We start from the raw sequence: 24,416 nt of genomic DNA on the forward strand, positions 1-24,416 counted from the left end.
TGCTTTTGGGACCTTAATTTTCGCATTTATGTTGTAATATGTGAATGATATGGTTTGGTGGGGAGTTTACATGTTCTCCATTTTTTTTTCTTTTATGTAGTTTTCTTGTTTAGTTTGGTCATTAAATAGTTCCATTAATACTGTCTATAACTCAGGTCGACAGGATCGTTGTAAATTACCCACATGGCGCACTAGTGTACTCTATGTGGGATTGATGCCACTAATATATAGTTGTTGTTCTTAAATTAAATTGTTCAGAAAGTGTTTGTAGCCAGGCATCATGATCTTAAATGTGTTACACTAGGTATTAGGTTTTAGATTTTTTTATGTTCACTTAAGTGTCTGTTTATTCTGTTTCACTGCAATCCGTTTTTTTCATGTGTGTTTCAGTGAGCTTCGTCTGGTTGTCATGACGCCGGAGCTTGCGGATTACGTCATTGGACGGAGTGGGTTGCGGCGGGCGGGCGGCGCCATGCTCAGATGGAGAGGGCTATATAGGTATGTATGTTTTATTGTCTTGTTGTCCTGATGAAAATGTATGATTTTATACATTGAAACGTTGATTGTCTCTGCAAGGCATCTGCTTCTTCATTTATCGCCGTGAGTGCCGCCTGACTGGTGTTTGTGCATTTTAGAGGGGCTTGGCCCTAATTCCTCCTGGAGGGCACCGGCTTTACTAGCAGTTACCATTATAAACGGAGTGCCGCCTGACATGCTGGAATATATATATATATATAATATATATTTATTTATATTACACACACACAAACACATATACATACACACATCATATGAGCAGATCATCAACTACGAACACATCTGAAAGCATGTAGGAGTACTTAATGAATTCTGTCTTATACAGATCTTTAAAGTATTCAGACGCATTGCGAAGAAAACCACAGTATTGTACATAAAACTCATATGCAACAGGCACTAAAGTTAACTATTCATACTACCAAGGTAGATAGAAATTTAGTGCTGTATAACCCGTACTCAGAGTGGGATACAGGGACACTTACCCCACTTCCAGGATCGATCAATACGTTAGCGAACGCTGAGTGGATCCAGACGCTACTAGTGTGCACTGCCGCTCCGGTCATTTTTTGTGAACACAGATGCTCAGTGAACGTTAGTGCATGCAGACACACCTGTCTGCGACCCAGTCTCTTAGTGGTAAACCTTAGTGTATACAGATGCAGCGGTCTATGCTGCGACCGAGTCCCCTCGCGGTAGCGTCTGAGACGGAAGTGAGGCAATCAGTTCATGGCGGGAGACGCACGTTAACTGGTCATGAACTGGGGGAAGGGGCGACCAGGAGAGGTCTGACTCCCCACTGCTGACATCAACTCTAGGGATCGCAGCCTCAACTAATCCTGGCGCCTTATGATCCCTAAAGCTTAGCGTTAGAGCACCCGTGGTGGTGGCGCGCCAGCTACTGTTTGGTAGTCTCCTCCCAAAACAGTGCGACTGTGTCCGTATTCCCCTTCTAAGCGGAACCGATGCCTTACCTTCTCCCCATGCTCCGGCCACAGCCTGGTAACGTCTGCTGGACCTGCTAGTAATATCCGACACAGACACCCGTCGAGATAGCCCTTGTACCATGGGTAAGCGTTGTTGCGACCTGGTGGAGAATTGTTGGAGCGACTCTTTCCAATATGCGTGTAAGACGCTGTTAGGAAAGATCACTCAAAATACATAGTAAGACTATAAAAATAAATCAAATAAAGCTTAGGGCTGCTAAACACAGGAGCCCTGTGACCATGGTCCGGCTCCTGCCGCACCAAACAAAAAACTGATTTGACTGAGTCAGTGGGCAGGATTATATGGACGAGCCCGATGCATTCTGGGAGGCCAGAAAGCTTGTGATCGTTTGGTGCCAATCCGCCGTCGCTCAATCATATCCCAATGTTATCCTATGGATAACCTGTGGACCCTGCCGGAGAATATACTGGTAGGTTAATTGGCTCCTAACAAAATTAACCCTAGCGTGAATGTGTGTGTACACAGGTGGTAGGGAATATAGACTGTAAGCTCCACTGGGGCAGGGACTGATGTGAATGGCCAAATATTCTCTGTAAAGCGCTGCGGAATATGTGTGCGCTATATAAATAACTAATACATTTATTTGCCATGGGCTGGCCCCGAAAGGGGTGTTTTTGTAACTGGAACCCTGCCAGTATATTAAGTTGTATAATGAAGGGTATGTGCAATTGACAATTTCTATTTTCCTCTGACCCTCGTTAATCACAGTCCAAGTCTGCCGCCGCATTGCACTAAGCTGCCCTTGTCTTTGTCCAGTCACTAACCTTATGTGAATAGCTTTTCCGGTGATATTGCCTACTGCTGGTGAGCTGTGTGTTGCTAGAGCTCTGAAGGAGTATGAAACGGGGCAGCAGCATAGTCCTGGTATAGGCATTTGCTACCATTATGACATCACAGCATGACCTCACAGACAGACACACAAACAAACCAATGCATTGTCATGATTGGGGCCCTGGCCCCACAAAGGGTGGATTTTTTTCACTTGAACCCTGCCAGTATTTTAAGTTGGATAAAGAAGGATGTGTGTACAAAGTTTGATCCAGATCCATCAAGGCATGTAGAAGACGATGAAAAGCAAAAATATTTTTTTATATATGTGTGTGTGTGTGTGTGTGTGTGTGTGTGTGTGTGTGTGTGTGTGTGTGTGTGTGTGTGTGTGTGTGATATATATATATATATATATATATATACACACACAAAAAAAAAATAAGAATTTACTCACCGGTAATTCAATTTCTCGTAGTCCGTAGTGGATGCTGGGTACTCCGTAAGGACCATGGGGAATAGACGGGCTCCGCAGGAGACTGGGCACTCTTAAAAGAAAGATTAGGTACTATATCTGGTGTGCACTGGCTCCTCCCTCTATGCCCCTCCTCCAGACCTCAGTTAGGGAAACTGTGCCCGGAAGAGCTGACACTACAAGGAAAGGATTTGGAATCCAGGGTAAGACTCATACCAGCCACACCAATTACACCGTACAACTCGTGATACCTATACCCAGTTAACAGTATGAATAACAACTGAGCCTCACTGAACAGATGGCTCATAACAATATCCCTTTAGTTAAGCAATAACTATATACAGGTATTGCAGACAATCCGCACTTGGGACGGGCTCCCAGCATCCACTACGGACTACGAGAAATAGAATTACCGGTGAGTAAATTCTTATTTTCTCTGACGTCCTAGTGGATGCTGGGTACTCCGTAAGGACCATAGGGATTATACCAAAGCTCCCAAACGGGCGGGAGAGTGCGGATGACTCTGCAGCACCGAATGAGCAAACTCAAGGTCCTCCTCAGCCAGGGTATCAAACTTGTAGAATTTTGCAAACGTGTTTGATCCCGACCAGGTAGCAGCTCGGCAAAGTTGTAAAGCCGAGACCCCTCGGGCAGCCGCACAAGAAGAGCCCACCTTCCTCGTGGAATGGGCTTTTACTGATTTAGGATGCGGCAGTCCAGCCGCAGAATGTGCAAGTTGAATCGTGCAACAGATCCAGCGAGCAATAGTCTGCTTAGAAGCAGGAGCACCCAGTTTGTTGGGTGCATGCAGGATAAACAGCGAGTCAGTCTTTCTGACTCTAGCCGTCCTGGAAACATAGATTTTCAGGGCCCCGACTACGTCCAGCAACTTGGAAGCCTCTAGGTCCCGAGTAGCCGCAGGCACCACAATAGGTTGGTTCAAATGAAACGCTGATACCACCTTAGGGAGAAATTGGGGACGAGTCCTCAATTCTGCCCTATCCATATGGAAGATCAGATAGGGGCTTTTACAGGACAAAGCCGCCAATTCTGACACCCGCCTAGCCGAAGCCAAGGCCAAAAGCATGACCACTTTCCACGTGAGATATTTCAACTCCACGGTCTGAAGTGGCTCAAACCAATGTGATTTTAGGAAATCCAACACCACGTTGAGATCCCAAGGTGCCACTGGGGGCACAAAAGGGGGCTGAATATGTAGCACTCCCTTAACAAACGTCTGAACTTCAGGCAGTGAAGCCAGTTCTTTTTGAAAGAAAATAGACAGGGATGAAATCTGGACTTAAATGGATACCAATTTTAGGCCCATAGTCACTCCTGACTGTAGGAAGTCCAGAAATCGACCCAGCTGAAATTCTTCTGTTGGGGCCTTCATAGCCTCACACCAAGCAACATATTTTCGCCATATGCGGTGATAATGTTTTGCGGTCACATCCTTCCTAGCTTTTATCAGCGTAGGAATGACTTCAACCGGAATGCCCTTTTCCCGCGGTAAGTCCTGCTGTAGCAGGTCATGTCTGAGAGGCAGAGGGTCCTCTGAGATCATTTCTTGTTGTTCCGGGTACCAAGTCCTTCTTGGCCAATCCGGAACGATGAGTATAGTTCTTACTCCTCTCTTTCTTATTATCCTCAGTACCTTTGGTATGAGAGGAAGAGGAGGGAACACATAAACCGAGTGGTACACCCACGGTGTCACTAGAGCGTCCACAGCTATCGCCTGAGAGTCCCTTGACCTGGCGCAATATCTTTTTAGCTTTTTGTTGAGGCGGGACGCCATCATGTCCACCTGTGGCCTTTCCCAACGATTTACAATCAGCTGGAAGACTTCTGGATGAAGTCCCCACTCTCCCGGGTGGAGGTCGTGCCTGCTGAGGAAGTCTGCTTCCCAGTTGTCCACTCCCGGAATGAACACTGCTGACAGTGCTATCACGTGATTTTCCGCCCATCGGAGAATCCTTGTGGCTTTTGCCATCGCCATCCTGCTTCTTGTGCCGCCCTGTCGGTTTACATGGGCGACCGCCGTGATGTTGTCTGACTGAATCAGCACCGGCTGGTTTTGAAGCAGGGGTTTTGCCTGACTTAGGGCATTGTAAATGGCCCTTAGTTCCAGAATATTTATGTGTAGGGAAGCCACCTGACTCGACCATTGTCCTTGGAAGTTTCTTCCCTGAGTGACTGCCCCCCAACCTCGGAGGCTTGCATCCGTGGTCACCAGGACCCAGTCCTGTATGCCGAATCTGAGGCGCTCGAGAAGATGAGCACTCTGCAGCCACCACAGCAGAGACACCCTGGCCCTCGAGGACAGGGTGATCAGCCGATGCATCTGAAGATGCGATCCGGACCACTTGTCTAACAGATCCCACTGAAAGATCCTTGCATGGAACCTGCCGAATGGAATTGCCTCGTAAGAAGCTACCATCTTTCCCAGGACTCGCGTGCAGTGATGCACCGACACCTGTTTTGGTTTCAGGAGGTCTCTGACCAGAGATGACAACTCCTTGGCCTTCTCCTCCGGGAGAAAAACCTTCTTCTGTTCTGTGTCCAGAATCATACCCAGGAACAGCAGACGCTTCGTAGGAACCAGCTGCGACTTTGGAATATTCAGAATCCAGCCGTGCTGTTGTAGCACTTCCTGAGATAGTGCTACTCCGACCAACAACTGCTCCCTGGACCTCGCCTTTATAAGGAGATCGTCCAAGTACGGGATAATTATAACTCCCTTCTTTCGAAGGAGTATCATCATTTCGGCCATTACTTTGGTAAATACCCTTGGTGCCGTGGACAGACCAAACGGCAACGTCTGGAATTGGTAATGGCAGTCCTGTACCACAAAACGGAGGTACACCTGGTGAGGTGGGTAAATGGGGACATGTAGGTAAGCATCCTTGATGTCCAGTGATACCATGTAATCCCCCTCTTCCAGGCTTGCAATAACCGCCCTGAGCGATTCCATTGTGAACTTGAACTTCCTTATATAAGTGTTCAAGGATTTCAAATTTAGAATGGGTCTCACCGAACCGTCTGGTTTCGGTACCACAAACATTGTGGAATAGTAACCCCGTCCCTGTTGAAGGAGGGGAATTTTTATTTTCACATGCTGGAGGTACAGCTTGTGAATTGCCGCCAGCACTACCTCCCTGTCCTGGGGAGTAGCTGGCAAGGCTGATTTGAGGTAACGGCGAGGGGGAGACGTCTCGAATTCCAGCTTGTATCCCTGAGATACCACTTGTAGAACCCAGGGATCCACCTGTGAGCGAACCCACCGGTCGCTGAAGTTCCGGAGACGGGGGCCCCACCGCACCTGGCTCCACCAGTGGAGCCCCAGCGTCATGCGGTGGATTTAGTGGAAGCAGGGGAGGATTTTTGTTCTTGGGAACTGGCTGTATGGTGCAGCTTTTTCCCTCTACCCCTGCCGCTGGGCAGAAAGGACACGCCTTTAACCCGCTTGCTTTTCTGGGGCCGAAAGGACTGTACCTGATAATACGGTGCTTTCTTTGGCTGTGAGGGAACCTGAGGTAAAAATGTCGACTTCCCAGCTGTTGCTGTGGAAACTAGGTCCGAGAGACCATCCCCAAACAATTCCTCACCCTTGTAAGGCAAAACCTACATGTGCCTTTTAGAATCCGCATCACCTGTCCACTGCCAAGTCCATAATACTCTCCTGGCAGAAATGGACATTGCATGAATTCTAGATGCCAGCCGGCAAATATCCCTCTGTGCATCTTTATATATATATATATATATATGACTACGTCTTTAATATGCTCTATGGTTAGCAAAATCGTATCCCTGTCGAGGGTATCAATATTTTCAGACAGGGTATCGGACCAAGCTGCTGCAGCACTACACATCCAAGCTGAAGCAATTGCAGGTCTCAGTATAGTACCTGAGTATGTATATACAGACTTCAGGATAGCCTCCTGCTTTCTATCCGCAGGCTCCTTTAAGGCGGCCGTATCCTGAGACGGCAGTGCCACCTTTTTTGACAAGCGTGTGAGCGCCTTATCCACCCTCGGGGATGTCTCCCAACGTAACCTGTCCTCTGGTGGGAAAGGGTACGCCATCAGTAACTTTTTAGAAATCACTAGTTTCTTATCGGGGGAAGCCCAAGCTTCTTCACACACTTCATTCAACTCATCTGATGGGGGAAAAACCACTGGTTGCTTTTTCTCCCCAAACATAATACCCTTTTTAGTGGTACCTGGGTTAATGTCAGAAATGTGCAACACATTTTTCATTGCCGTAATCATGCAACGGATGGCCCTAGTGGAATGTACATTAGTCTCGTCCTCGTCGACACTGGAGTCAGACTCTGTGTCGACATCTGTGTCTGCCATCTGAGGTAGCAGGCGTTTTTGAGCCCCTGATGGCCTTTGAGACGCCTGGGCAGGCACTGGCTGAGAAGCCGGCTGTCCCACAGCTGTCATGTCATCGAACCTTTTATGCAAGGAGTTGACACTGTCGTGTAAGACCTTCCACATATCCATCCACTCTGGTGTCGACCCCGCAAGGGGTGACATCACATTTATCGGCACCTGCTCCGCCTCCACATAAGCCTCCTCATCAAACATGTCAACACAGCCGTACCGACACACCGCACACACACAGGGAATGCTCTGACTGAGGACAGGACCCCACAAAGTCCTTTGGGGAGAGAGAGAGAGTATGCCAGCACACACCACAGCGCTATATAATCAGGGATTTACACTAACACAAAGTGATTTTCCCTATAGCTGCTTTACAAATACAGTTTGCGCCTAAATTTAGTGCCCCCCCTCTCTTTTTTACCCTTTGAGCCTGGAAACTGCAGGGGAGAGCCTGGGGAGCTGTCTTCCAGGGGAGCTGTGAAGAGGAAATGGCGACAGTGTGCTGAGGGAGATAGCCCCGCCCCCTTCTCGGCGGACTTCTCCCGCTCTTATATTTATATTATGGCGGGGGATTTTTGCACATATATAGGTTTATTAGACTATATTATGTGCTGTTCGCCATGTAAGGTACTCTAATTGCAGCCCAGGGCGCCCCCCCCCCAGCGCCCTGCACCCATCAGTGACCGGAGTATGTGGTGTGCATAGGGAGCAATGACGCACAGCTGCAGTGCTGTGCGCTACCTTAATGAAGACCGGAGTCTTCAGCCGCCGATTTCCAGGATGTTCTTCTTGCTTCTGGCTCTGCAAGGGGGACGGCGGCGCGGCTCCGGGACCGGACGACCGAGGCTGGGCCTGTGTTCGATCCCTCTGGAGCTAATGGTGTCCAGTAGCCTAGAAGCCCAAGCTAGCTGCAAGCAGGAAGGTTCGCTTCTCTCCCCTAAGTCCCTCGTAGCAGTGAGTCTGTTGCCAGCAGATCTCACTGAAAATGAAAAACCTAACAAATACTTTCTTTACTAGAAGCTCAGGAGAGCCCCTAGTGTGCAACCAGCTCGAGCCGGGCACAGATTCTAACTGAGGTCTGGAGGAGGGGCATAGAGGGAGGAGCCAGTGCACACCAGATATAGTACCTAATCTTTCTTTAAAGAGTGCCCAGTCTCTTGCGGAGCCCGTCTATTCCCCATGGTCCTTACAGAGTACCCAGCATCCACTAGGACGTCAGAGAAAAATGTCTAAGGGAGCTGTGTAATTGTAACTTTAGATGTAGGTTCTTTTCCAAAATTATTTGACCACAGAATCATTAAAATAAATTTATTCACATACTGTCCTTGAACAGTACATTTGCAGTGAGTAATGTGTACCTGACAAAGTTTAAAATACAGACTTTGATACACAACCCGACATAAAAATTCTAAATGAATTCATCCAATGATGTCTTTCAATGAATGTCTGATGTTCCCAAAGGACTTCATCAGGGGTTCATATCAATAGATGTTTTAAGGGCTCTATGGGATCAATAACCGATTTATCAGTAATGCTGTTCCCACAGGGATATCAGTATGGAAATAACACAACAAGAACGTTGAATTCGTCCGTATTGGACAATGAATCAGGCCAATATAAAAATGTCATAAAAGGATCTCAATGCTGTATTCTCTACCAGTTAAGGTTGAAGCTCACTCATTAGCGCGGAATTAGGTCTACACCACATCTCTCTCATTATATATATTTCCCCCCCCCCCCCCACATTCATTTACAATCTTTGCTTGTTTTGTCTCCCCCAAAGTGTGTGGTTTTGCTTTATCTTTAATAAAGTATTGTACAAATAGACCCTTTCGATTTAACATGTATTATGATTATTTCTCTTGTTTGTTAAGATTAGTATTAGGGGGTAAAAATAATAATAATAATAATTATATATAATAAGAATTTACTTACCGATAATTCTATTTCTCGGAGTCCGTAGTGGATGCTGGGGTTCCTGAAAGGACCATGGGGAATAGCGGCTCCGCAGGAGACAGGGCACAAAAGTAAAGCTTTCCGATCAGGTGGTGTGCACTGGCTCCTCCCCCTATGACCCTCCTCCAAGCCAGTTAGGTACTGTGCCCGGACGAGCGTACACAATAAGGGAGGAATTTTGAATCCCGGGTAAGACTCATACCAGCCACACCAATCACACCGTACAACTTGTGATCTAAACCCAGTTAACAGTATGATAACAGCGGAGCCTCTGAAAAGATGGCTCACAACAATAATAACCCGATTTTTGTAACTATGTACAAGTATTGCAGATAATCCGCACTTGGGATGGGCGCCCAGCATCCACTACGGACTCCGAGAAATAGAATTATCGGTAAGTAAATTCTTATTTTCTCTATCGTCCTAGTGGATGCTGGGGTTCCTGAAAGGACCATGGGGATTATACCAAAGCTCCCAAACGGGCGGGAGAGTGCGGATGACTCTGCAGCACCGAATGAGAGAACTCCAGGTCCTCCTTAGCCAGGGTATCAAATTTGTAGGATTTTACAAACGTGTTTGCCCCTGACTAAATAACCGCTCGGCAAAGTTGTAAAGCCGAGACCCCTCGGGCAGCCGCCCAAGATGAGCCCACCTTCCTTGTGGAATGGGCATTTACATATTTTGGCTGTGGCAGGCCTGCCACAGAATGTGCAAGCTGAATTGTATTACACATCCAACTAGCAATAGTCTGCTTAAAAGCAAGAGCACCCAGTTTGTTGGGTGCATACAGGATAACAGCAAGTCAGTTTTCCTGACTCCAGCCGTCCTGGAACCTATATTTTCAGGGCCCTGACAACATCTAGCAACTTGGAGTCCTCCAAGTCCCTAGTAGGTGCAAGGCACCACAATAAGCTGGTTCAGGTGAAACACTGACACCACCTTAGGGAGAGAACTGGGGACGAGTCCGCAGCTCTGCCCTGTCCGAATGGACAAACAAATATGGGCTTTTTTGAGAAAAAAAACCACCAATTTGACACTCGCCTGGTCCAGGCCAGGGCCAAGAACATGGTCACTTTTCATGTGAGATGCTTCAAATCCACAGATTTGACTGGTTTTAAACCAATGTGATTTGAAGAATCCCAGAACTACGTTGAGATCCCACAGTGCCACTGGAGGCACAAAAGAGGGTTGTATATGCAATACTCCCTTGACAAAGTTCTGGACTTCAGGAACTGAAGCCAATTCTTTCTGGAAGAAAATTGACAGGGCCGAAATTTGAACCTTAATGGACCCCAATTTGAGGCCCATAGACACTCCTGTTTGCAGGAAATGCAGGAATCGACCGAGTTGAAATTTCTTTGTGGGGCCTTCCTGGCCTCACACCACGCAACATATTTTCGCCACATGTGGTGATAATGTTGTGCGGTCACCTCCTTTCTGGCTTTGACCAGGGTAGGAATGACCTCTTCCGGAATGCCTTTTTCCCTTAGGATCCGGCGTTCCACCGCCATGCCAACAAACGCAGCTGCGGTAAGTCTTGGAACAGACATGGTACTTGCTGAAGCAAGTCCCTTCTTAGCGGCAGAGGCCATAAGACCTCTGTAAACATCTCTTGAAGTTTCGGGTACCAAGTCCTTCTTGGCCAATCCGGAGCCATGAGTATAGTTCTTACTCCTCTACGTCTTATAATTCTCAGCACCTTAGGTATGAGAAGCAGAGGAGGGAACACATACACCGACTGGTACACCCACGGTGTTACCAGAACGTCCACAGCTATTGCCTGAGGGTCTCTTGACCTGGCGCAATACCTGTCCCGTTTTTTGTTCAGACGGGACGCCATCATGTCCACCTTTGGTATTTCCCAACGGTTTACAATCATGTGGAAAAAACTTCCCGATGAAGTTTCCACTCTCCCGGGTGGAGGTCGTGCCTGCTGAGGAAGTCTGCTTCCCAGTTTCCATTCCCGGGATGAAACACTGCTGACAGTGCTATCACATGATTTTCCGCCCAGTGAAAAGTCCTTGCAGTTTTTGCCATTGCCCTCCTGCTTCTTGTGTCGCCCTGTCTGTTTACGTGGGCGACTGCCGTGATGTTTTTCCCACAGGATCAATACCGGCTGACCTTGAAGCAGAGGTCTTGCTAAGCTTAGAGCATTATAAATTTACCCTTAGCTCCAGTATATTTATGTGGAGAAAAGTCTCCAGACTTGATCACACTCCCTGGAAATTTTTTCCTTGTGTGACTGCTCCCCAGCCTCTCGGGCTGGGCTCCGTGGTCACCAGCATCCAATCCTGAATGCCGAATCTGCGGCCCTCTAGAAGATGAGCACTCTATAACCACCACAGGAGAGACACCCTTGTCCTTGGATATAGGGTTATCCGCTGATGCATCTGAAGATGCGATCCGGACCATTTGTCCAGCAGATCCCACTGAAAAGTTCTTGCGTGAAATCTGCCGAATGGAATTGCTTCGTAGGAAGCCACCATTTTCTACCAGGACCCTTGTGCAATGATGCACTGTTTTTAGGAGGTTCCTGACTAGCTCGGATAACTCCCTGGCTTTCTCTTTCGGGAGAAACACCTTTTTCTGGACTGTGTCCAGAATCATCCCTAGGCACAGCAGACGTGTCGTCGGGATCAGCTGCGATTTTGGAATATTTAGAATCCACCCGTGCTGTTGTAGCAGTATCCGAGATAGTGCTACTCCTACCTCCAACTGTTCCCTGGACTATGCCCTTATCAGGAGATCGTCCAAGTAAGGGATAATTAAGACGCCTTTTCTTCGAAGAAGAATCATCATTTCGGCCATTACCTTAGTAAAGACCCGGGGTGCCGTGGACAATCCAAACGGCAGCGTCTGAAACGGATAGTGACAGTTCTGCACCACGAACCTGAGGTACCCTTAGTGAGAAGGGCAAATTTGGGACATAGAGGTAAGCATCCCTGATGTCCCGGGACACTATATAGTCCCCTTCTTCCTGTTCGTTATCACTGCTCTGAGTGACTCCATCTTGATTTGAACCTTTGTAAGTGTTCAAAAATTTTTTAGATTTAGAATAAGTCTCACCTAGCCTTCTGGCTTCAGTACCACAATATAGTGTGGAATAATACCCCTTTTCTTGTAGTAGGAGGGGTAATTTAATTATCACCTGCTGGGAATACAGCTTGTGAATTTTTTCCCATACTGCCTCCTTGTCGGAGGGAGACCTTGGTAAAGCAGACTTCAGGAGCCTGCGAAGGGGAAACGTCTCGACATTCCAATCTGTACCCCTGGGATACTACTTGTAGGATCCAGGGGTCCTGTACGGTCTCAGCGCCATGCTGAGAACTTGTCAGAAGCGGTGGAACGCTTCTGTTCCTGGGAATGGGCTGCCTGCTGCAGTCTTCTTCCCTTTTCTCTATCCCTGGGCAGATATGATCTTATAGGGACGAAAGGACTGAGGCTGAAAAGACGGTGTCTTTTTCTGCAGAGATGTGACTTAGGGTAAAAACGGTGGATTTTCCAGCAGTTGCCGTGGCCACCAGGTCCGATGGACCGACCCCAAATAACTCCTCTTCCTTTATACGGCAATACACCTTTGTGCCGTTTGGAATCTGCATCACCTGACCACTGTCGTGTCCATAACATCTTCTGGCAGTTATGGACATCGCATTTACTCTTGATGCCAGAGTGCAAATATCCCTCTGTGCATCTCGCATATATAGAAATGCATCCTTTAAATGCTCTATAGTCAATAAAATACTGTCCCTGTCAAGGGTATCAATATTTTTAGTCAGGGAATCCGACCAAGCCACCCCAGCTCTGCACATCCAGGCTGAGGCGATCGCTGGTCGCAGTATAACACCAGTATGTGTGTATATACTTTTTATGATATTTTCCAGCCTCCTGTCAGCTGGTCCTTGAGGACGGCCCTATCTATAGACGGTACCGCCACTTGTTTTGATAAGCGTGTGAGCGCCTTATCCACCCTAAGGGGTGTTTCCCAACGCGCCCTAACTTCTGGCGGGAAAGGGTATACCGCCCATAATTTTCTATCGGGGGGAACCCACGCATCATCACACACTTTATTTAATTTATCTGATTCAGGAAAAACTATGGTAGTTTTTTCACATCCCACATAATACCCTCTTTTGTGGTACTTGTAGTATCAGAAATATGTAACACCTCCTTCATTGCCTTTAACGTGTGGCCCTAATAAGGAATACATTTGTTTATTCACCGTCGACACTGGATTCAGTGTCCCTGTCTGTGTCTGTGTCGACCGACTAAAGTAAACGGGCGTTTTAAAACCCCCGACGGTGTTTTTGAGACGTCTGGACCGGTACTAATTGTTTGTCGGCCGTCTCATGTCGTCAACCGACCTTGCAGCGTGTTGACATTATCACGTAATTCCCTAAATAAGCCATCCATTCCGGTGTCGACTCCCTAGAGAGTGACATCACCATTACAGGCAATTGCTCCGCCTCCTCACCAACATCGTCCTCCTACATGTCGACACACACGTACCGACACACAGCACACACACAGGGAATGCTCTGATAGAGGACAGGACCCACTAGCCCTTTGGAGAGACAGAGGGAGAGTTTGCCAGCACACACCAAAAACGCTATAATTATATAGGGACAACCTTATATAAGTGTTTTCCCTTATAGCATCTTTTTTATATATTTCTAACGCCAAATTAGTGCCCCCCCTCTCTGTTTTAACCCTGTTTCTGTAGTGCAGTGCAGGGGAGAGCCTGTGAGCCTTCCCTCCAGCCTTTCTGTGAGGGAAAATGGCGCTGTGTGCGGAGGAGATAGGCCCCGCCCCTTTTTCGGCGGCCTCGTCTCCCGCTCTTAACGGATTCTGGCAGGGGTTAAATATCTCCATATAGCCTCCGGAGGCTATATGTGAGGTATTTTTAGCCAAAATAGGTTTTCATTTGCCTCCCAGGGCGCCCCCCTCCCAGCGCCCTGCACCCTCAGTGACTGCCGTGTGAAGTGTGCTGAGAGGAAAATGGCGCACAGCTGCAGTGCTGTGCGCTACCTTTAGAAGACTGAGGAGTCTTCTGCCGCCGATTCTGGACCTCTTCTTATTTCAGCATCTGCAAGGGGGCTGGCGGCAAGGCTCCGGTGACCATCCAGGCTGTACCTGTGATCGTCCCTCTGGAGCGGATGTCCAGTAGCCAAGAAGCCAATCCATCCTGCACGCAGGTGAGTTCACTTCTTCTCCCCTAAGTCCCTCGTTGCAGTGATCCTGTTGCCAGCAGGACTCACTGTAAAATAAAAAACCTAAGCTAAACTTTTCTAAGCAGCTCTTTAGGAGAGCCACCTAGATTGCACCCTTCTCGGCCGGGCACAAAAATCTAACTGGCTTGGAGGAGGGTCATAGGGGGAGGAGCCAGTGCACACCACCTGATCGGAAAGCTTTACTTTTGTGCCCTGTCTCCTGCGGAGCCGCTATTCCCCATGGTCCTTTCAGGAACCCCAGCATCCACTAGGACGATAGAGAAATATATATATATATATATATATATATATATATATATATATATATATATATATATATATATATATATATATATATATATATATATATATATATATATATATATATATACATATACACAGTTGTGCTCATAAGTTTACATACCATAGCAGAATTTGTGATTTTCTGACCATTTGTCAGAGAATATGAATGATAGCTCACAAACTTTTCTTTCACCCATGGTTGGGTGATGTCATTTATTGTCAAACAACTGTGTTTACTCTTTTTAAATCATAATGACAACAGAAACTACCCAAATGACCCTGATCAAAAGTTTACACACCCCAGTTCTTAATACCGCGTATTGCCCCCTTTAGTATCAATGACAGCTTGAAGTCTTTTGTGGTAGTTGTGGATGAGGCTCTTTATTTTCTCAGATGGTAAAGCTGCCCATTCTTCTTGGCAAAAAGCCTCCAGTTGCTGTAAATTCTTGGGCTGTCTTGCATGAACTGCACGTTTGAGATCTCCCCAGAGTGGCTCAATGATATGGAGGTCAGGAGACTGAGATGGCCACTTCAGAACCTTCACTTTATTCTGCTGTAGCCAATGACAGGTCGACTTGGCCTTGTGTTTTGGATCACTGTCATATTGGAACGTCCAAGTACGTCCCATGTGCAGCTTCCGGGCTGATGAGTGCAAATTTTCCTCCAGTATTTTCTGATAACTTGCTGCATTCATCTTGCCATCAATTTTGGGCAAGTTTCCAGTGCCTCTTGTAGCTCACACATCCCCAAAACATCAACGATCCACCTCCGTGTTTCACAGTAGGAATGGTGTACCTTTCATCATAGGCCATAGTCCTGTTTTTCAGCTGAAGTTATTTGTGGATTTTTCTTTGCATCCCGAACAATTTACCTGGCAGTTGTGGCTGAAATTGTTGTTGGTCTACCTGACCGTGATTTTGTTTCCACAGAATCCCTAATTTTCCACTTCTTAATTAGAGTTTGAACACTTATGATTGGCATTCTCAATTGCTTGGATATCTTTTTATATCCATTTCCTGTTTTATACAGTTCAATTACCTTTTCCCGCAGATACTTTAACAATTCTTTTGCTTTCCCCATGACTCAGAATCCAGACACGTCAGTGCAGCACTGGATGAAAGATGCAAGGGTCTTTCAGGAGTCCATAAACTCACTGACCTTTTATACACACACACACACAGATTACAAGCAAACAGATCACAGGTGAGGATGGTTACCTTTAGTAGCCATTCAAACCCGTTTGTGTCAACTTGTGTGCATGTTATCAGGCCAAAATCTCCAGGGTATGTAAACTTTTGATCAGGGTCATTTGGGTAGTTTCTGTTGTCATTATGATTTAAAAAGAGTAAACACAGTTGTTTGACAATAAATGGCTTCACCCAACCACTAACCATGAGTGAAAGAAAAGTTTGTGAGTTATCATTCATATTCTCTGACAAATGGCCAGAATATCACAAATTCTGCTAGGGTATGTAAACTTATGAGCACAAATATGATATATATATATATATATATTTTTTTTTTTTTTTTTTCCCCCCCCCTTCATATTTTATGCAGTCCTGACTTTCAAGGCAGCAATGAAAGTGTCACTCAACATCTTCCGATAGAACATTTGTCCAGAACTTTTGGAGGTATATTTACCAAAGTGTGAGATTTTAAAAGTGGAGATGTTGCCCATAGCAACCAATCAGAATCTACCCATTATCTTCTAGAACAGAGGTCCTCAAACTCGGTCCTCGGGGGCCCATACAGTGCATGTTTTGCAGGTCTCCTCACAGAATCGCAAGTGAAATAATTAGCTCCACCTGTGGACCTTTTAAAATGTGTCAGTGAGTAATTAATACACCTGTGCACCTGCTGGGTTACCTGCAAAACATGCACTGTGTGGGCCCCTGAGGACCGAGTTTGAGGACCTCTGTTCTAGAATGTGCTAGACAAATAAGTGGATTCTGATTGGTTGCTATAGGCAATATCTCCACTTCTAGAAACCCACCCTTCAGTAAACATACCCCTTAGAGACAATTTCAGGATAACCAAACTTAGTTACCTTTTTTCACAAAGCACACTTTTGTTGCTTATTTTTGTGACATTTACATATAGTGTCAAGTCCTGTAACAAAAGCGCATATAATAGAGTAATTATAAGCAGAACTTGTGTATTTCATTACTTAACCCTTTCTCTGCTTCTCATTTGCATTTCACCTCTGCAGCCTGTCCATGTATTGACACTAATTTTGTACCTGCCCATCTCCCAATACACCACCTGCCAGACTCACCGCACCCCCAGCCCATCAACATCCTTGAACCCCCAGCATGCCACCTGCCAAGGTCCCTGTACCATCATCCCACAACCTGTTGGGATCCCTGCACCCTCAACCCATGCTTCCCTGCCCTTCTCCTGTCAGGCTCCCTAAACCCTCATCCCTTTTGTGGTGCCCACACCCCAGCCCTCCAGGGTATGGGTCGTTGGGTAGACACAACTTAGGTCGGCAGTCATTAGGTCGACCTAAGTTGTGTCTACCCAACGACCCATACCCTGGAGCTACCTTCACCTACCAGAGCTCCCTGCACCCCCAGCCCTCCCCTGTCATGCTCCCTATATCTCCCTATATCTCCTCATCCCTCCACCTATCAGGCTCCATGCACCCTCAGTCTGCCGGGCTTCCTGCACCCTCACTCCTTCCCCCTGCTGGGGTCCCCACCCCCCTAGCACACCACCTTTCATGGTCCTTACATGACCCTCATCCCTCCACCTGCCAGGGAGCCCGCAACCCCCAGCCCTCCACCTGCCAGGGAGCCCGCACAACCCCCAGCCCTCCACTTGCGGAGCTCCCTACACCCCTAGCACCCCCCCTGTCAGGATCCCCACAGCACCAGCAGAGGCGTAACTAAGGCAGGGCGAGTGGGGCACGTGCCCTGGGCGCCTTGCCAGGCCCAGCAGAGGGGGGCGCCGCTGCCGGCCAGGGCATCATGCCCACCCATCCTCGTCCCGCTGCAATGTGAGGGGAGGAGAGCGCAGCGTCTCTCCTGCCCCTCAATGTGCTCACTGCCGCTGCTGCGCTGCGTCTGTCTGGTCTCCGGCGGCGTTAGCCAATTAGAGCTTGCGGACAGGCTCCTGATTGGCTGCCGGTCCGCGAGCTCTGATTGGCTAACGAACCGGCGCCACATTTAAGATAGCCGCCGCCAGAGACCGGACTTCATGAAGCGTTGAGGGTCAGGAGAGGCGCCTTGCTCTCCTCCCCTCACATAGCAGAGGGCAGCGGTGACTGATGGGATCCTGACTGAAGTGGCGGCAGGGGGGGGGTCTCGTATCTGGCACTGTGGGGCAATATGTATCTGGCACTGTGGGGCAATATGTATCTGGCACTGTGGGGCAATATGTATCTGGCACTCTGAATCTGGCACTGTGGGGCAATTGTGTATCTGGCACTGTGGGGCAATTGTGTATCTGGCACTGTGTAAAAAGGGGACTGCATGCGTACTGTGCAAAAATTGAATGAAGGTGTGCTGAGAGACGACACAAGGGGTAGGTGATAGTGTGCTTTAAGACGACACAGGAGGTAGGTGATAGTCATGTTGGCACGCCCCATTTTCAGTGGCCACACCCCTTCTGGTGCATGGCCATGCCCATTGCACATACTTTGTGTGTGTTTTTGTTTTTTTGTTGTTGTTTTTTTTTTTTGGGGGGGGGGGGGGGCACTCTTCATCTTGCCCTGGGCTCCGAAAACCCTAGTTACGCCTCTGAGCGCCAGTCCTACCCCTGTCCAGTTCCCTACACCTGCCAGGCTCCCTATACCCTCACCCCTTTCGCAGTGACCACACCCCCAGCCCTCCCCTATCATGCTCCCTATATCCTTATCGCTTCACCTGTCAGGCTCTTTGCACCCTCGGCCCTCACCCTGCTGGGGTTCCCACACCCCTAGCACACCACCTTTCATGGTCCTTGCACCCTCATCCCTCCACCAGCCAGGATGCCCACAACGTCCAGCACACCCCCCTGTCAGAATTCCGTCACCCCTCCACCTATTAGGGACTCGTATCCCCAGCACACCATCTCTCGTGGTCCTTGCACCCTCATCCCTCCACCTGCCAGCAGGTGTGTAACACCCACCCTTTCCTCAGTGGCCTGTGTCGCCCAGCATCGGGCGCATCACACTCACCTGTAGTAAGACAGCAGCCCGTTGCTCAGCACAAACCAGCGCCTCTGATACCCCTTCAGGTAGTTGGTCCATTTGAACAGCCAGCCCTTGTACGTGTCGGGACCAGGGGCGGCCGGCGTGCCCTGCAGAGCGCATCCTGAATTGCTCATGTCTCTGAGCCCGGGGCCCGCCGTGCTGGGCTGCGGGCAGGACAGACAGGGAACCACGGACAGCAGAGACACCACCAGCCCACCGGTGCCCGGAGCAGCCACTCTCCCCATATACCAGCTACGATGTGGGCGGGGACAGACGCACAAGACACCCCCCCCCCTCCACCACGTGACTCAATGTGGCATCACAACAAACACAAATCACGTGATGCGACACCGCTCGTAGCAGCCGCAGCTGCGTCCTGTCGGTGAGAGGAGGACGGTACGCGGTCAGTAACGTGACTCGTTAGGTGGCGGCAGGCGGTCAGTCTGTTTCTCCGAGTGTCCCGACTCCTGCTCACTCGGGTCTCGAGAACCACAAGTCCCAGCATATCCCAGTAAGCGGGAAGTTTAGTTGTCGTCTTTGCAGGCTGGGGTGTGTAGTTGCGTAGCGGCCGGAGTCAGCCTGCCAGCCTAGGCTCTGAGGGGGGGGAGTCAGTGTTGTCATTGATGCGATGTGTCGGGAAGGAATGCTGCATAGCGCCCGCTGGAACTGTCACACAGCCCATAGTGGTGGTCATTCCGAGTTGTTCGCTCTGTAATTTTCTTCGCATCGCAGCGATTTTCCGCTAATTGCGCATGCGCAATGTTTGCACTGCGACTGCGCCAAGTAAATTTGCTAAGAAGGTTGGTATTTTACTCACGGCATTACGAGGTTTTTTCTCGTTCTGGTGATCGTAATGTGATTGACAGGAAGTGGGTGTTTCTGGGCAGAAACAGGCCGTTTTATGGGAGTGTATGAAAAAACGCTGCCGTTTCTGGGAAAAACGCGGAAGTGTCTGGAGAAACGGGGGAGTGTCTGGGCGAACGCTGGGTGTGTTTGTGATGTCAAACCAGGAACGAAACTGACTGAACTGATCGCAGTGGCAGAGTAAGTCCCGAGCTACTCAGAAACTGCTAAGAAATTTCTATTCGCAATTTAGAGAATCTTTCGTTCGCAATTTTGCTAAGCTAAGATTCACTCCCAGTAGGCGGCGGCTTCTTAGCGTGTGCAATGCTGCTAAAAGCAGCTTGCGAGCGAACAACTCGGAATGAGGGCCAGTATGCGGGCGTGCTGCTGCTATACTGCATGCGCCTGTGCTGTGTGATCAGTGCTGTGTATAGTGCCAGGTTCATTGGATTATGACCATTTACCACGCGTGTGCTCTTATATGTTGGGGACCTTATAGGCCCTACACAGTCGCGGATCTTGCCATGGGCAAGCAGGACTTTTGACCGGGGCGCCGCCTTCCGGAGGGCGCCGGCGCCATCCGGAGGGCGCCGCACCATGGCAAGATCTGCTGCTGCTGTGGTGCCCCCTGCTGCCCCGGCCCGCTGTCCGCTGTGAAGGGAAACTAGACGCTACGCGTCTAGTTTCCCTTCGTGGGCTGCCCGCTGTGAAGGGAAACTAGACGCTACGCGTCTATTTTCCCTTCCTGGAGAGGACCTTCACTGTAATGATGTGCGGTGCGCGTTGACGTCATCGCGCACCGCACAGCAAAGGTCCTCTCCAAGAAGGGAACTAGACGCTTAGCGTCTAGTTTACCTTCGTGGAGAGGACCTTTGCTGTGTGGTGCGCGATGACATCATCGCGCACCGCACATCCTACAACAGTACAGGGGGCGTAACTGACCACGCCCCCTATATGAAGCCACGCCCCCTAATGCCGCCCGGGGCGCCAGAAGCCCCGGAACCAGCCCTGGCCCTACACACATGCCGATATCACTGCACGATATGAACGATCTCGTTCATTAATGAACGAGATAACGTTCATATCGTGCAGTGTGGAGTCACCAGCGATGAACGATGCGCGGCCCCGCACTCGTTCATCGCTGGTGACATATCGGCTGTGCATGCAGGCCAATATGGACGAGATCGTCCATATTTGCCTGCACGTCTATGGAGCCGGGTGACGGGGGGAGTGAAGAAACTTCACTCCCCCCGTCACTGCCCCTCCGCCGCCGGGTCGCCCGTCGGCCGTATCGGCCGCCGGGCACCTCGGCGGCACATCGCCTAATGTGTAGGGCGCAGCCTGTGCACTCACAGTGACACACCACATTGCTGAACACGTCCCCCCACTGGTTTTGATGACCGTCAGTAGGTCCCTTCTCCCACTCCAATTTAGAACCAACCAGCAGGCAACGTGGATATAGCAAGTCCGGATAACAGGTCCCTGGTTAGATGCAGGGCAGTAGCAGCAAGCAAGGTGAGACACGGGGGTGATCCAAAGACAATTCCAGTTCTCAGTACACAGTGGTTGCTAGCAAGCAGGCAGGGGAGTCACAGAGCAGTCACTAAGGGAGAGAGGGTGGTCCGCTGCGCCCCTGCTAATCCAACCCCAATTTCTCTATCGTCCTAGTGGATGCTGGGGTTCCTGAAAGGACCATGGGGAACAGCGGCTCCGCAGGAGACAGGGCACAAAAAGTAAAGCTTTTGGATCAGGTGGTGTGCACTGGCTCCTCCCCCTATGACCCTCCTCCAAGCCAGTTAGATTTTTGTGCCCGGCCGAGAAGGGTGCAATCTAGGTGGCTCTCCTAAAGAGCTGCTTAGGAAAGTTTAGCTTAGGTTTTTTATTTTACAGTGAGTCCTGCTGGCAACAGGATCACTGCAACGAGGGACTTAGGGGAGAAGAAGTGAACTCACCTGCGTGCAGGATGGATTGGCTTCTTGGCTACTGGACATCAGCTCCAGAGGGACGATCACAGGTACAGCCTGGATGGTCACCGGAGCCTTGCCGCCGGCCCCCTTGCAGATGCTGAAATAAGAAGAGGTCCAGAATCGGCGGCAGAAGACTCCTCAGTCTTCTAAAGGTAGCGCACAGCACTGCAGCTGTGCGCCATTTTCCTCTCAGCACACTTCACACGGCAGTCACTGAGGGTGCAGGGCGCTGGGAGGGGGGCGCCCTGGGAGGCAAATGAATACCTATTTTGGCTAAAAATACCTCACATATAGCCTCCGGAGGCTATATGGAGATATTTAACCCCTGCCAGAATCCGTTAAGAGCGGGAGACGAGGCCGCCGAAAAAGGGGCGGGGCCTATCTCCTCAGCACACAGCGCCATTTTCCCTCACAGAAAGGCTGGAGGGAAGGCTCCCAGGCTCTCCCCTGCACTGCACTACAGAAACAGGGTTAAAACAGAGAGGGGGGGCACTAATTTGGCGATATGCTTATATATATATTAAGATGCTATAAGGGAAAACACTTATATAAGGTTGTCCCTATATAATTATAGCGTTTTTGGTGTGTGCTGGCAAACTCTCCCTCTGTCTCTCCAAAGGGCTAGTGGGTCCTGTCCTCTATCAGAGCATTCCCTGTGTGTGTGCTGTGTGTCGGTACGTGTGTGTCGACAGGTAGGAGGACGATGTTGGTGAGGAGGCGGAGCAATTGCCTGTAATGGTGATGTCACTCTCTAGGGAGTCGACACCGGAATGGATGGCTTATTTAGGAAATTACGTGATAATGTCAACACGCTGCAAGGTCGGTTGACGACATGAGACGGCCGACAAACAATTAGTACGGTCCAGACGTCTCAAAAACACCGTCAAGGGTTTTAAAACGCCCGTTTACTTTAGTCGGTCGACACAGACAGGGACACTGAATCCAGTGTCGACGGTGAATAAACAAACGTATTCCTTATTAGGGCCACACGTTAAAGGCAATGAAGGAGGTGTTACGTATTTCTGATACTACAAGTACCACAAAAGAGGGTATTATGTGGGATGTGAAAAAACTACCATAGTTTTTCCTGAATCAGATAAATTAAATAAAGTGTGTGATGATGCGTGGGTTCCCCCCGATAGAAAATTATGGGCGGTATACCCTTTCCCGCCAGAAGTTAGGGCGCGTTGGGAAACACCCCTTAAGGTGGATAAGGCGCTCACACGCTTATCAAAACAAGTGGCGGTACCGTCTATAGATAGGGCCGTCCTCAAGGACCAGCTGACAAGGCTGGAAAATATAATAAAAAGTATATACACACATACTGGTGTTATACTGCGGCCAGCGATCGCCTCAGCCTGGATGTGCAGAGCTAGGGTGGCTTGGTCGGATTCCCTGACTAAAAATATTGATACCCTTGACAGGGACAGTATTTTATTGACTATAGAGCATTTCTATATATGCGAGATGCACAGAGGGATATTTGCACTCTGGCATCATGAATAAACGCGATGTCCATAACTGCCAGAAGATGTTATGGACACGACAGTGGTCAGGTGATGCAGATTCCAAACGGCACAGTATGGCCGTATAAAGGAAGAGGACTTGTTTGGGGTCGGTCCATCGGACCTGGTGGTCACGGCAACTGCTGGAAAATCCACCGTTTTTTACCCTAAGTCACATCTCTGCAGAAAAAGACACCGTCTTTTCAGCCTCAGTCCTCTCGTCCCTATAAGATCATATCTGCCCAGGGATAGAGGAAAGGGAAGAAGACTGCAGCAGGCAGCCCATTCCCAGGAACAGAAGCGTTCCACCGCGTCTGACAAGTTCTCAGCATGGCGCTGAGACCGTACAGGACCCCTGGATCCTACAAGTAGTATCCCGGGGGTACAGATGGGAATGTCGAGACGTTTCCCCTTCGCAGGCTCCTGAAGTCTGCTTTACCAAGTCTCCCTCCGACAAGGAGGTAGTATGGGAAAAAATTCACAAGCTGTATTCCCAGCAGGTGATAATTAAATTACCCCTCCTACTACAGAAAAGGGGTATTATTCCACACTATATTGTGGTACTGAAGCCAGAAGGCTAGGTGAGACTTATTCTAAAAAATTTTTTTTTTGAACACTTACAAAGGTTCAAATTAAGATGAAGTCACTCAGAGCAGTGATAACGAACCAGGAAGAAGGGGACTATATAGTGTCCCGGGACATCAGGGATGCTTACCTCTATGTCCCAAATTTGCCCTTCTCACTAAGGGTACCTCAGGTTCGTGGTGCAGAACTGTCACTATCAGTTTCAGACGCTGCCGTTTGGATTGTCCATGGCACCCCGGGGTCTTTACCAAGGTAATGGCCGAATTGATGATTCTTCTTCGAAGAAAAGGCGTCTTAATTATCCCTTACTTGGACGATCTCCTGATAGGGGCATAGTCCAGGGAACAGTTGGAGGTCGGAGTAGCACTATCTCGGATACTGCTACAATCAGCACGGGTGGATTCTAAATATTCCAAAATCGCAGCTGATCCCGACGACACGTCTGCTGTGCCTAGGGATGATTCTGGACACAGTCCAGAAAAAGGTGTTTCTCCCGGAAGAGAAAGCCAGGGAGTTATCCGAGCAAGTCAGGAACCTCCTAAAAACAGTGCATCATTGCACAAGGGTCCTGGTAAAAATGGTGGCTTCCTACGAAGCAATTCCATTCGGCAGATTTCACGTAAGAACTTTTCAGTGGGATCTGCTGGACAAATGGTCCGGATCGCATCTTCAGATGCATCAGCGGATAACCCAATATCCAAGGACAAGG

General features: G+C 48.9%; 2 protein-coding genes across 4 annotated transcripts in view; one reads left to right on the forward strand and one right to left on the reverse strand.

Moving 5' to 3' along the window:
* The window catches only part of OSBP2 (oxysterol binding protein 2), a 760,529-nt gene extending 741,457 nt beyond the window's left edge, over positions 1 to 19,072 (reverse strand). Inside the window, exon 1 of the mRNA XM_063964274.1 lies at positions 18,793 to 19,072. Coding sequence (XP_063820344.1) covers positions 18,793 to 19,052 — 260 coding nt within the window. The 5' untranslated portion in view covers positions 19,053 to 19,072. The remainder of the gene's footprint in view (positions 1 to 18,792) is intronic.
* A 60-nt stretch (positions 19,073 to 19,132) lies between these two features.
* The window catches only part of DUSP18 (dual specificity phosphatase 18), a 129,070-nt gene continuing 123,786 nt past the window's right edge, over positions 19,133 to 24,416 (forward strand). For 2 of the 3 annotated variants that reach the window (XM_063964277.1, XM_063964278.1), the window contains exon 1: positions 19,133 to 19,318. The gene's annotated coding sequence lies outside the window, so the exon portion shown is untranslated. Of the gene's footprint in view, positions 19,319 to 21,146; positions 21,166 to 24,416 lie in introns of those variants that run through there. The other variant, XM_063964279.1, reaches the window with a different exon arrangement.

This window comes from Pseudophryne corroboree, chromosome 1, assembly GCF_028390025.1.
Source record: "Pseudophryne corroboree isolate aPseCor3 chromosome 1, aPseCor3.hap2, whole genome shotgun sequence".
NCBI classification, from domain to species: domain Eukaryota; kingdom Metazoa; phylum Chordata; class Amphibia; order Anura; family Myobatrachidae; genus Pseudophryne; species Pseudophryne corroboree.